Genomic DNA, 13,714 nt, shown 5'->3' on the forward strand with positions numbered 1-13,714 from the left:
CCTGGTGTGCTGTTGTAGCCTAGAATTTAATAAAGTCTTGTGGGAAATAGCTACAGCTAGCAGCTATTGGTATTACAGAGTATCAAGGCACCCCGATCCTTCTACACCGGATTTCTCTATTATTTCTTATTTCTGCCTATTTAATACAATATTCCCAAGTATTTAAGGAAAATAGAATATTCAGTAAGTATATATTTTATTAATTGATCCCTTAACACCCCTGTTGGGACATACTTTCTGCACTGTTTAAGGTTGAAATGGTGATTAAAGCTGATGTTTAATGTGCTTACATTTTGCCCTAACTGGTTCCTTCTTTCCCTGTCTCATTAACATTGTAATGAAATTCCAAAATCACATTTCTGTTTTTATTATATACTTTATTTTGGACCGATTGCTAAGTATTTGTGGTTCTATTTTCAATGCAATCAGATCATGGCTGGTGGGCAGGCTGGCATGGTCCCATACTTATATCTATGTGGCAAAACCTACATGCCATGTTGAGCCCATCAATAATCTCAATAATCTACCCCATTATTATTTTTAACTTGTATTGATTTTTAACTTATATAATGCTGACATATTATGCAGCGCCTTACAAAGTCCAAAGTTGTGTCCATACATGTCTCTCCAGGGGGCTCACAATCTAATGTCCCCATCATAATCATATGACATTAACACAATCCAAGGCAAATTTTTGAGAAGAAGCCAATTACCTAACAGCATTTTTGAGTTCTGAAAGGAAACCGAAGTGCTCGGAAGAAACCCACACAAACAGGGAGGGAGAACCTACAGTCTCTTTGCTCATAGTATACTGGTAGAGATTTGAATCTGGGACCCTAGTGCTTCAAAAACCAAATTGACTGACTAAGCCCCCTCCATACCCCCATATATATGGTTATCCACCATGCTGCATTATAAGATATAGATGGATATATAGCGTGTCCTCCTTGGGCCAACATCCCCAGCAGTCCCAAACATAACAACCAATTCTAATATGCATCCAGCATGCTAAAATAAGGACGCTTTACAGATATATAGCCTGCAAAATGTGTTAAGGGAGAAAAATGATTGGGAAATACATGTTACACTGCATGTTATGGTCTCTCCCAAGAGGTTATCATGATATGACGATATGGACATGTATTAGATGGTGGCTTGTGATGCCAATATTGCTATTGACCAATGGGCCCTGCAAGAGATGTGTCATGTGTTCTCTTATACTTGAATATAAGCAGCTAAAAAAATATTAAAATTTTCCTGTACTACATGTGCAAAAAATGGTTCCCAACCATTTTGGGAAGATGGGACCACAGTTGAGCCTGCAGCAGAATGCTAAGGTTCACCCTGGGCCTGCAATGGCCCTAAGAACAAGGAGTCCTAGACCCCATTCATAGCTGAGGTGGAAAACCGTGTAGTTAGCTGCTTCCTTGTACATACCAAACTGCTGCTATACACCCAGGAGTGGCAAACGGAGCAGGAACAACATCAATGCAGCCAAAAGTAACTTATTGCAATCCGTCGACAATCGCATACAAATGCATAGACAAAATGGTTCAACCAACCAAATGGGAATGGTTGGGATCACAGCTGACCTGCTGCAGGCCACTGTGGTCAACCACAAGTCTGATTGTGGCTAAGCAGCCGACACAGTGTGACAATATCACAATATTTAAACATAAGAGCTTGGCAACACGATTAGTACAGAAAATTCATCTGCATAATTGCAGGGAAAACATGTTCGCTACAAAAACACTGTCGTGCCTCACAGCGGCCAAATCCCATTAGGGAAATCAAGAGACAAGAAATCATGCAGACAGTTCGAAGGGTCAGAGCAAAGAGAAGAAATAAAAAAACACAAGGCTTACACTAAACAGATCACGAGCTGGAGTACACAGGGAGTTTAATGCTGAAATAAATAAATTTTATGATTGCCAAGCTGCTGGCAGAATACGATGAAAACATGCAGAATCAGCAGACAGAAATACAGAGAGATACTGGGAAAGAACCTGGATCCACAACCTTTTCTGCTAAATGGGAAGCATGTTCTAATTAGGCTTAATGTAGACCTTTTGGTAGCTTAATCATTAATATCAACAACAAAAAATATTCCCAAAAATGCATGTTCATTTACTAAACTGTATGCTCCTTTGTGTAGACATCCAAAATCCTGAGACTGAGTGCCCCCATCTTGGATATGATGTTCACAGCCCCAGCAGACTAAAATATGTCCCTTCACTCCAACCCGGTCCAGCACAGACAGTATATAGATGCTCCCAGAAGAGGAGAGGGCTATGAGATGCAAGGAGGAAGGAGTTAAAAGTTCTCATATTTTTGCTTAGTGCCCCCATCTTAGATGAGATATCAGTAGCCCAAGTGGACTCAGAAATGTCACTCAAGTATGTCCCTTTATTCCACCCTGGTCCAGCACAGATAGTATTTAGATCAGGGGTGCCCAACAGGTGGATCACTATCTACTGGTAGATCACAAAGGCAACGAGAGTAGATCGTGGAGCCCCGCCTTTCAAAATAAACTCTACCGCGCACAGGAGTTATTAAGTCCAATTACTGTTCCACCATGACTGATGATCATTTGCAAGTCTGTTTGAGGATGGCTACCAGCAACTAGTGTCCAGACTATGCAACTTTGGCTGATTCCATTCAGTTTAAGATGTCATCAGAGTAAGGTAATGTGCAAAAATGTACAGAATTGTATTGTGCCATACATGTTCATGCCGTTATGCAAGGTAAACAATATAAATTTTAAATATAAAGTATACTCGTAAAGTATTATCTTAGATAAGATGTCAGTAGCCGTAGCTACCCTGGCAACTATGAAAAAGTATGTCACGCGTGGAGAGACAGGACCACTAGGGGGCGCTATGGCTTGCACGGAGGTGGTGTGAGCCCTGAGAAGGGCCAAGGCGCAGAGTCTAAGCAGTAACCAGGTTTTCTCCAGAACCTCTGGTGGTGAGGATGTTGGGCCGCTGGTTACTGCCAGGTTGCGGTCTTTGGGCAGAGGGTACCAAATCACAAAGCAGAAGGATAGTCGAGGAAAGCCCGGTCGAGGCAGGCAGCAAGCAAAAGAGGTCAGGTCACACGCCAGGGGTTTATTGCCAGTAATCCAGGAGACAGACACCAGTGACAAAGGAGCCACTGCGGGTACAGAGAACAAAGAAGACACTGGAAGCAACAGGAGGCATGGGTTACTCAGGGATATCCACAGGCAGACAGGTACACTGGAACAGCAAAGGGAAGTTGCATGGGAACTAACAGACTGGACAACGAGGGGTTAACACAGAAGCTGGATACAGGAAACACTGGATTAAGGAGCAGGTGTACAGGAACTAGCTCAGCAGAACTAGGGGCTCAGCACTAGTGGAGACTTGTTGCACAAACACAGAGTGCAGTCTGTGAGCTAGCTAAATAGCCAGGGCTGGTCCAGAGGTTATTTTCTGATTGGCCAGTGGATTGGACAGAATTGATATAGCTTGGAAACAGAGACATGCCCAGCGTCATGTGCAGGAGAGAGACTTCTGCACTTTAGAGGGGAAGAGGTAAGTGTGACAAGGGATATATAAGAGGTGCAGAGAAATGGGCCAGGCAGAGACAGTAATTAAACGCTCCCATGTTGTTGGGTTCTCTGATCTTGGATGAGATATCAGTAGGGATATCAAGTCAGGGAAGAGGTTTTGCTTGGGAATTGACTAGTTCCATGTTCGGTCAAATTCAGTTGCACATTGCAATAAATTTAAAAAATATGTAATTCTTGGAACCTTGTCCCCCAATTTCAGTTGGGTCAGTAGTTAATGACCTAACTTTAGCCCCTAACCAATGCTAACCCCTGACCTAATCCCTAAAGCTAAAGTCCCCCTTATAAAACAGAATATGGCTCTTTCCTATGCTGGGAATCCGTGCTGACAACAAACAGAGTTGACAATGAATAATCCATCATCAAACAATTCTTCTAGCATTTCACACTGACTGATATAACAAGAAGGTCTGCGTTCTGTTCACAATGTGTCAGGGGTATTACTGGATGGTAAAATCAAAGCCTGATGAGCCAGCATGCTGATGGACATGAGAACACTGAGAGTTTAAATATATTATTAGACAGATAAGAGAGAATGTGTGATTTAGAATACACATGGATCCTAATTCATGATTATTTTATCATCCCTCCCAGGATAATCTATTGATTCTTTACTTGTTCTGACAAATGTATGTACTTGGTATTCAAGGGATTCAGTTTTTTTCTTACATCTACATTGTCTCTGGGAATATCTGACACTCTCCCTTAGCAGATTTTTAGCTGGGATACAATTAAAGAAAAACTGTGAGCAATGCAAAAGGTCTAGTATTCTGAGTTCACCTATGACAAAAAATAATAAAACTTAAACACACAGGCCACCTCATTGGATACACTTGTTCAATTGCTTGTTATCACAAATATCCAATTTTACCAACCATGCAACTCAATGCATTTCATCACGTAGATATTGTCAAAGTGACCTGCTGAAGTTCAAAGTGAGTATGAAAATTGGGAAGAAAGGTGATTTAGGTCACTTTGAATGTGGCATGGTTGTTGTGCCAGATGGATTATTCTGAAGATTTTAGAAACTGCTGAATTATGCACAACCATCTGTAAGGTTTACAGAGAATGTCTTGGTACACTGATTGGACACAGTTACAATATTATCAAATTATACATCTATGAAAATAGTTGGTGCTTATTCTCTGAATTGGTCCTTTTTCCTCTCTGTATAATAAGGAAATGTTATGGTGGAAACAAGTTATTTAGAGATTTGGAAAGTTTTAAAGTTCAGCCCAGGCATGGGCAAACTACGGCCCGTGGGCTATATACAGCCCAATAGGGGGGGCGCACCGGCCAGAGCTACGTAACACCTCCCCTGGACATGAGCCTGCACTGGGAGAGTGGGCGGGCTGTGTCCCTGCACACAACCCACCCACTCTCCCATCGCAGGTTCAGATCTGTGATGGGAGAGTGGGCGGAGTTATGCCATCATTACGTCACTTTCAGTGGTGTCATGATGGCATAATCCCTCGTCCACTACCCCATAGGCCCGGCCCTTCTGTCAAAATTTTTTTTAGATTGTGGCCCCTGAGTCAAAAAGTTTGCCCACCCCTGATTTAGCCTATATCAGCAGTTGCCAGGCCCACAAGAAAATTTTGGTGGAGTCGTGTTCCATGTGCCCAGTGCAGATCCCAAGTTTAGGGAAGTGGGCGGGTTGTGTCCCTGGACTAGCCTCAGACGTGCGATAGGGTACTGGGCGGGGTTCTGGCATCATGACATCACTATGGGGGAGGTTTCTCCCATGTGCGGCCAGGAGCCGGTACTTTTAGTGGTCGACCACTGGCCTATATGGTGGTTAATAAATTTAAAGACAACAGTAAATGTAATGTCTTGTTTGTTTATTTTTGGCCATAAGATTTAGAAATGAGTGATAGTACAAAAAGAGTTAAAGCTAATGTGGAGATATCCTTAACATTTTGATTTATAATTTTTAAGTCCTCTCAGCCTTGAACTGTGTACCCGTTGCTGCAACTGTCCTGCTTTGACCCCCTTTGTCACAGTTTTCATAAAGTGAATTCTTTTGTTACAAGTAAATGTTTAATGGTAAAGTTTTTGTATTTTTAGTATATCTACATTTGCATTTGGTAATACTCAACTAATTCCTGAAGAATCGGATGTTTTCTGTGAAACGCGTTGATTATGATTGAAAAAGAAATACAAATTCTTGAAATCATTCTTAACGTTCTTGAATACATTCTTGTTACGTTCTTGTTTTTAATTTAATTTTAAATAAAAACTTTTTAAGGAAACGTGTTTATTTTAATGCTTCAAAAATCACATTTTTAACAAACGGCTGGAGAAATACACTAACAATGGCAGTTCTCTTGATGAAAATGCCTTGTGGATGTGAAAGGTCACGGGCGAATAGCCAGAATGGTTTTAAAGGCAACAGTTACTCAAATAACTAAAACTGGGGTAAAAGAATCTCACAGCAAATCCAGCCTTCATGCAGATGGGTTACAGCAGCAGCAGACCACAGTGGGTGCCATTCCTGTAAGCTAAGAACAAGCACCCGAGGCTACAATTCAAATGGGTTCACCAAAATTGGACAAGAGAAGGTTGCTAAAAAGTTGCATGGTCTGTTTAGCCCCAATTTTCTCTGTAACATTTAGATAGTAGGGTCAGATTTTGGCATCAACAACATGAAAGCATGGATGGAGTGGGGGATATTTTCTTGGCATAGTTTTTGCCACCAATTTGTTTAAATGTCACAGCCTACCCAATGTCCACATTTATGACTATGGTGTACTCATCTTCTAATGACTACTTCCAGCAGGATTCACCATGTACAAAGTTCAAATCATCTCAAAAGGGATATTCCTTGATCATGACAACAAGTTAATTGTATTCAAATGGCCTCCACAGTCTACAAAATTTCCAATGAGGCTCTGTTGACAATTGTCTCGGTTGTTCTTACAGGAAACCCTTCTATATACAGATATAAAATAGAAGGGTTTTATATAATTTCTTCTTTATCCAATATTAATAAAAAAAAAAACAACTTTTAGATACATACTGTGACACCAAGGCAGGATTGGAGGTGGAAGGGAGATATATTTGCCCAGGATTCCTCTCCTGTGTGAAGTAGCAGGTGTAAGACTCTCACCTGTGAGATAATTAATGAAGAAACACTGAGGGTGGGGATATACCATAGAGCAGGAGCTCAGTCAGTAGCTTAACTTGGAGAGACACAGACAGGGGTCTGTGCGGGCTCAGCTTGGCTTGGAGAGACACAGACAGGGGTTTGTGTCAGGGCAGCTCTTTTTGGAAAGAGCTCTGTTTGAAGACACAGCCAGGTGGACTGTGTGAGTGAGCTCTGCCTGGGGACACAGAAAGTCTGGTCTGTGTGAATGAACAACAACTGAGTAAAAGGTTGCTGAAAGCTGATAGACAGGAACATCGGATGTATAGTAAGTGCCGGACAGGTGAGGTTTTCTTTTGCTATTTTGTTATTTTATCCACAACCTTCAAATAAACCTGACTACAAGTCAGCCTAACACCTTCACCTTCACCTTTAGTGTGTGATCTGAATTGGATGAATCAGACAAGTGTCCTTTGACCCCAGCAAAGGCGATCCTGAGCATAACCCCTCACAATACATACATTATACAAGATTTCAATGAACCCCTTTGTACCTTTTGCACAGTAGAGATTCCGGTAGTGTGCCGCCATGTGATCCTGAAGAAGGAATTGAGTTGACAAAGAACAAGAGGATCCTGGAAACAAAGCTGGGGAATAAATAATTAGGTTTTTAATTGTTATATTTTGATTGTCACTATAAACACACAGAATACATAAAAAAATCATTGTTAGGCTACACGAGAGATTAAACAAAATCAGATGGCAAGGCAATTTTATTATTTTTTACTCCTTGTCATTTACAACCTTGAAAATACATTTTGTTAAGCAGAGAGCCTGTAGAATAAAAAGGTGGCAAAGGTGGGCAAACTTTTTGGCTCAGGGGCCACAATGAGATTTAATATTTGACAGATGTGTGTGTTTGTGTGTGTGTGTGTGTGTGTGTGGTATCAGATGAATGGAAAGTGTTTGTATAAACTGATATAAAATGAATGTAAAAGCAGGCCGGAATAAAAGGCCCAACGGGCCGTAGTTTGCCTGGTTTAGACGGGTAGATGGGTATTCCATTTGATTACATCAAAAGAACTTTGAAAAGTAAAACAGATCTTTGCAGCTATATCAGAATATATTCTAGTTCTGTAAACCTATATAATTTCTGAGCATAGGGCAGCTCAGGTGATTAAATCTCTCTGTTACTGAGTGATTTAATTTCTTGCTGACAAGTAATACCATTTGCAGCACATTTGAAATATTACAATGCTGAATATATATAGCTGTCAACAAATAGCTGAATTACAGGCAAACTGCCAAACATACCATACAGATATGGAATCTTTACCAATGAACAGAATTACTATTTTATACTTTATTACATCTCATTATTGCTGATCTCATGTAGTCTCTTCCTGCCTTCATGTAATCCATTGCAATCATTGCATGACATTTCTCAGGGTGGGCTTGCTGATGGTAACAAAAGTGGACCATACCTGTGTTGAAATAGCCACTTGTAGCCCCTTTTGAAGCCCATGTGACAAGGTGACCATGCAGATATATTATTGGAAGGAATACTTGTCCTTGTCGGCTTGCTTCTACTTTCTGCTTATTTAAAAGGGCACTCAAACCCCTAAAAAAATTTTTTTTCAAACTTGCCTACCTTCTGTGTTCTTCTGTCTTTTGAAACCATCACAACTTCCCACCACTGCATATCTACACTCCTATTGTGTGTTACTTCCCCCACCTCCTAGATTGTAAGCTCTTTGGGGCAGGGTCCTCTCCTCCTGTGTCACTGTCTGTATTAGTCTGTCATTTGCAACCCCTATTTAATGTACAGCGCTGCGTAATATGTTGGCGCTATATAAATCATGTTTAATACTATTAATAATACTACTATTAATAATAATAATAATAATAGTGAATTAAAAGTGCCTGAATTTAACTTTTACTTCGTAATGAGCCAAATCAGAAACCGTTGCATCTTTTAATTGGCCAATGGGCCACCTATTAGACTGGCACTTCTTTTCCATTCTATATGACAATCCAAGTAAGAAAAAGAGAATCTGATGAGGTTTATGTGGGCAACAAGAACAATTCTTCCCATAGAAAATCCACGTGTGAGATGTATGACATGTATCCATATCCATGAGTCTCCCCATCTGATTCATGCTTATTACTTGTATAACAAATCAGCCATGTAACTGGAACCAACCTCCAAGCAATCCATCCCGGCACACAGCTCCAAGGCTTCAAATATGATTTTGTCTTACACGTCGATGTATTTACATATTATGATGTATTTTTTTCATTATTATTTGAACTTTTATGTTGTATCTTGACAAAATGATCTACATTCAGATTTTGTATCAAGCTGTGATTCTTTATAACTGTGAGCTGATGGATGCATTTTATATTCAGAGTAGCCGTAACGGATCTATCTTCTATAATGTGCTGGATCATATTATATGATAACCAGCAGCCTTTAACGCTTACACTGCCATGAGCCAACATCAATTTGCAATGGGCGAGCCATGTTTTCATGATAAAAGACATATAATATTAACATAACACTGTAGAAATTCACTAATATATTCTCCATAAAAAAAGGAACCCCTGGATATAAAGTGGAATGGAATGTTTTTTTAGCACCCCTATGGCTCTCACCACAATGTCAGACTTTCACAGCATTAGTGAACTTTATGGAACACTTACCTGTCTTCTCCTCCTGCTATGTGATATCCACCCATGACCACCATCGATATCTTCTCCCTGGTCTAGATTCTTTTTTAATCTAGATTGGGCTAGCCAGGAAGTATGTAACCCATGCAAACATATCATGCAAGTAACATTCTAGATTAATAATGATGTAGTGTTTTAACATGGATACAACTTGCTGCATTCTGCAGCCTCATCAATTTTAGACTTTGTTTTTCTTTTAGTGACTAATAAAGTCGGGCAGGAAGTGGCCTAGCGTTGAACCGGAAAAAAGTTATGTTAATTTTTTCCTAAATAAAAACCCAGAATTCCTAGTGAATTAAAAATACACTTAGTTAAAATTGCACTCATGGAAGTATTGTTAAAAAAAAACTCTTTTGTATGTGTCTTACTATCATCCTCTATGTTCACAGGAACCCTTGGACTCCAGATCCCACCATGACAACATTTCTTATTATCCAGGCTCCATGTATTTCTTTCAATATTTCTCTCTCTGTCACTAGGCCCATTTTTAGAGCCCCTAAGCCTCCAACCATGACATTAAAATACATTTAACTATTTCTTTGAATGCAAAGCAAGCAGGGGAAAGGTAGAAGGGGTAAAAAGATGTATACCACACCATGATTTGGAGGATGTTGCACCCGTCACATTGGGATTTAACTTTATTTATGCAACATAAATGTAGAGGTCTTTGAGGGGTCGAGGGGGGGTGCCCTGGTGTAGTCATCCTACAAATCAAATGTGTGCTAAATTCAGTAGGAGTTAGGTTGAGATTTATCGAGACATCAATAGACATAAATGGCCCCCAACGTTTTCAGAAGGAAGAGAGTCCCAGATTCCCTTACTCCGGCCACGATAATCATGAACTAGAAAATGCTGAGGTTGGTGTGCTTCCTGGTTTTTTCTTCTTTACAGAAAAAGATCCATGGGCAACAGGTAATGTATACTTTACCCTAATTACAAATGCCAGAATTCTGTAGTCCAACAGGATGACACAAAAATACACTAAGTCACGGGATTTAGGTGCATCCTTTCCTTTTTTATCCTCATTGTTTTGCAGCATTATATATGTTACTACAATATGAGTTCTTGTTAATCTTTCTAATCCTTTTTTTAAAACTTTCATCATTTAATCTTTGCTGGGCCAAGTCTAACTAATCCAAAAAGTTCCTGTCTTGGGGGAAGAATGGAAGCAAGGACTAACACCAAATCATATCTGTAGGTCCTAGGGATCAGACTGGATCACACACATTTTAGAACAAAGGGCTGAGACTCCTAAATATATAATTTCCTAAAATGAATAGATTTATGGATAGACAATGTATATAACTGCATGTATTTAGGTTTTCCTACACTAACAGAGAGTCCGTGTACTCTTCACCCCGTGATGAAAATAACTGAACAGTTATGTGATCCACCCTGTATCATGCACACATTGTGATGATTTCATATCTTGTCATCCATTTCTATTAAACTCGATGAAAACTTTATCAGCTTTTGAAAACACAAACGGGCGTAGGAGTTTACTCAACACAGCAAGAGCCAAGGAGGAAGTGATTAAAGACAAATGTTGGAAGCACGATAAGAAAAAGGCAATTAGGAGGTGAAAGAAACTACCTGGCTTCCTTGACCACTACTCCACACACCCATATAAACATGGCAACATGAACTCCTTGCCCGATGTGACACAAATATTATTCATTCAAGTATTAGTGCCCATTCCTCCAGTTTTAATGTCTTTATGTATTTATAACCCGTACTTAAATGTAGTAAATGTTTTGTTTTCAAGCTGAAATATTCTGTTGTGATTTTTTATGTGTTGATATCTGTACAAAGGAGACATATCTGCTGGATCCAACTCTATACTCACCATTATATGGAAATAACAAAACTTTTACCAAAGAAACATAAATATTCATCAGCCCTTAGGACCCCTAGAATTTTTGAATTTTTGCTATGACTTGTAATAATGTCATTATAAAAAATATACCAATACATACATACATATATAACACATAAAAGATATTTAAGGATTTCTTTTGATGATAATGGTTTTTAAGAAATATTTTATTTTATATGCAATCTATAGACAAAGAGATGTAAATAAAACTAAAACAGAAAATGTATTTTACAATTTGACCAATGCCAGTTCTAAAAATTTCAGTGTAACTGTGTGTAAAAAGTTTACCTTTTTGTCTCATGACACTAAAATTATGATTTTGGTAACATGTTGTTTTTTAATAATAAAATGTCTTAGCAACAAAAGAAATTAGAGAACAAAGAAATAAAAAATCCTTAAAAAATGAACAACTAAAAAATAGAAATTTAAACAAGTTAAAAAAAATTAATAGGTAAATAAAAATGTCTAAAGTGTAAGTAGGACTTTAAGGGACAATAAGTAGTTAAAGCATAACTATCAGTTAAAGAAAGCATCCTTTTAGGTGCAAAGCCGCCAATCCCTCTGTGATCCTACACTGCACATGCATAAAGTTGGCATCTTTTTCCTCTTAGTGAAAAAAGTAGCAAGAGGAACCAAGAGCCCCCCAGGATGTGTGACGCCTGTATACCGGGAGGCTCTGCTCTCCTATTCAGTCTTGAACACCACGACAATCAAGACTGAAAGGGATGGTACTGCACAAAACAAAACATATTTTTTACTTTATATATAAGGGTTCTCTACCCTTTTATGTAAAGTACAAATGTTGAGTTTAGGTACGCTTTAAGGTTTTATATACAGCCTGGTTCAGCAGTGTTATCCTCAGAACTTTTTTTAAGCTGGGTTACAATTACAGCGTGGTGGTTACTAAAATTTGCTGGGTGGTGTGCCCGTCTAAGAAAGGTTGGGGAGCACACTGTATGGTGTCGTGTTTACCACAATACCACAATACTGTATTTTACATTTCAACCAGGTCTGAGCAATATTTTTATATTCCTGATATAGGCTTGCTTATTCTGCAATTTCATAAATTAAAATAACAAAATAATACATTTATCATTTTTATGAACAGCAAGACATTGCTATGTAATATTATTCTACAAAAATGATTACAAAATATGTATAAAAAGGAAAAACTGTATTCTGCCATTTTTTTCTGTAGAAAAAATTGCAAACTTATTTATCCGTGAAGTAAAGCTGCATTTTTTAAGTTAGCTTTTTTCATGCAACACTGAGAGTTATTAAACAAAACAAACAAACTTGAAAAAATATTAAGTATTATTGGTTAGAAAAAAAGAAATAAAAGAAAAAGTTATCAAGAAAATAATAGTAAAAGGGAAAGAGGAAGAAAGAGGTAATTTGGAGATTAGATGGGGTAAACTAGTGCAGCGGTCACCAACCGGTGGTCTTCGTAGAAAATGTTGGTGGTCCGCAGCTATGGCCTGTGCATCCCCGAGCAGGGTCAGGAGAAGGACCTCACTGGGAGAGCGCACTGACAGAGCCGTGGACCATGTCCCTCGAACAGTGCGCAGGCTCAGGGAAGTGGGGGGGTTGTCTCTCTGGATACAACCCGCACACTCTCACATTACAGGCTCAGATCTGCAATGGGAAATTGGAAGGGTTCTGGGATCATGACGTCACTATGGGGGAAGTTTCCTCCTCTTTGAGTGACACTCGGCTCCCCGTGCATGCGCAGCCCGGATCCGGTACATTTAGTGGTCCAAGGGTCCGAAAAGGTTGGTGGCCACTGCACCAGTGGTTAATAGGTTCAATAGAAACACATTTTATTTAAATTAAGTTGTTAAAATGTATTAAAATAAAAAAAATAGGTTTCTTTAATGATATCATTACTGTTTATTTCATCTGCAATCAAAGGGAAGACAAATGTTGGCCCTTGATTAATCCGAAGTACATCTGTTGGAGAGTCTATAGTAATTTTAAATTGCCCAATTTTGCGCTTTAAAGTCCAGTAAAAAAGCCCCGAGCCCAATAATGGTCCTGATTTATTAAAGCTCTTCAAGGCTGGAGGGGATACACTTTCATCAGTGAAGGTGGGTGATCCAGCAAACCTGGAATGGATTTCTTCAAAGTCATTTGCTGTTTGCTAGCACATGTTTTGAGTCCTGGACCAGATCACCCAACTTCGCTGATGAAAGTGTATCTTCTCCAGCCTAGAAGAGCTTTAATAAATCAGTCCCAATGGGTTGAACATGATGCCAACTGCATACAAGTCCTAAATTTGTGCTTTGGCTGTGGTCCTTGTACCGTGTTTCCCCGATTTTAGGACATCCCCATTAAGTAAGCCACCCCCGATTTTTAAAAAAATAATTAAAATAAGACACTCACCTGTTTATAAGACAGCTCCAGATATCTGATCCTGCTGGTGTGTCCTTTATGCT

General features: G+C 39.2%; 1 protein-coding gene across 1 annotated transcript in view; it reads right to left on the minus strand.

The window, feature by feature from the left end:
- LOC140330156 (spermatogenesis-associated protein 7 homolog) overlaps positions 1 to 13,714 on the minus strand; it is a gene marked incomplete in the record, with an annotated part of 92,702 nt that overhangs the window by 61,216 nt on the left and 17,772 nt on the right. The window contains 1 exon segment of the mRNA XM_072410469.1: positions 7,228 to 7,320. Coding sequence (XP_072266570.1) covers positions 7,228 to 7,320 — 93 coding nt within the window.

The sequence above is a fragment of the Pyxicephalus adspersus genome, chromosome 4 (assembly GCF_032062135.1).
Source record: "Pyxicephalus adspersus chromosome 4, UCB_Pads_2.0, whole genome shotgun sequence".
NCBI lineage: Eukaryota > Metazoa > Chordata > Amphibia > Anura > Pyxicephalidae > Pyxicephalus > Pyxicephalus adspersus.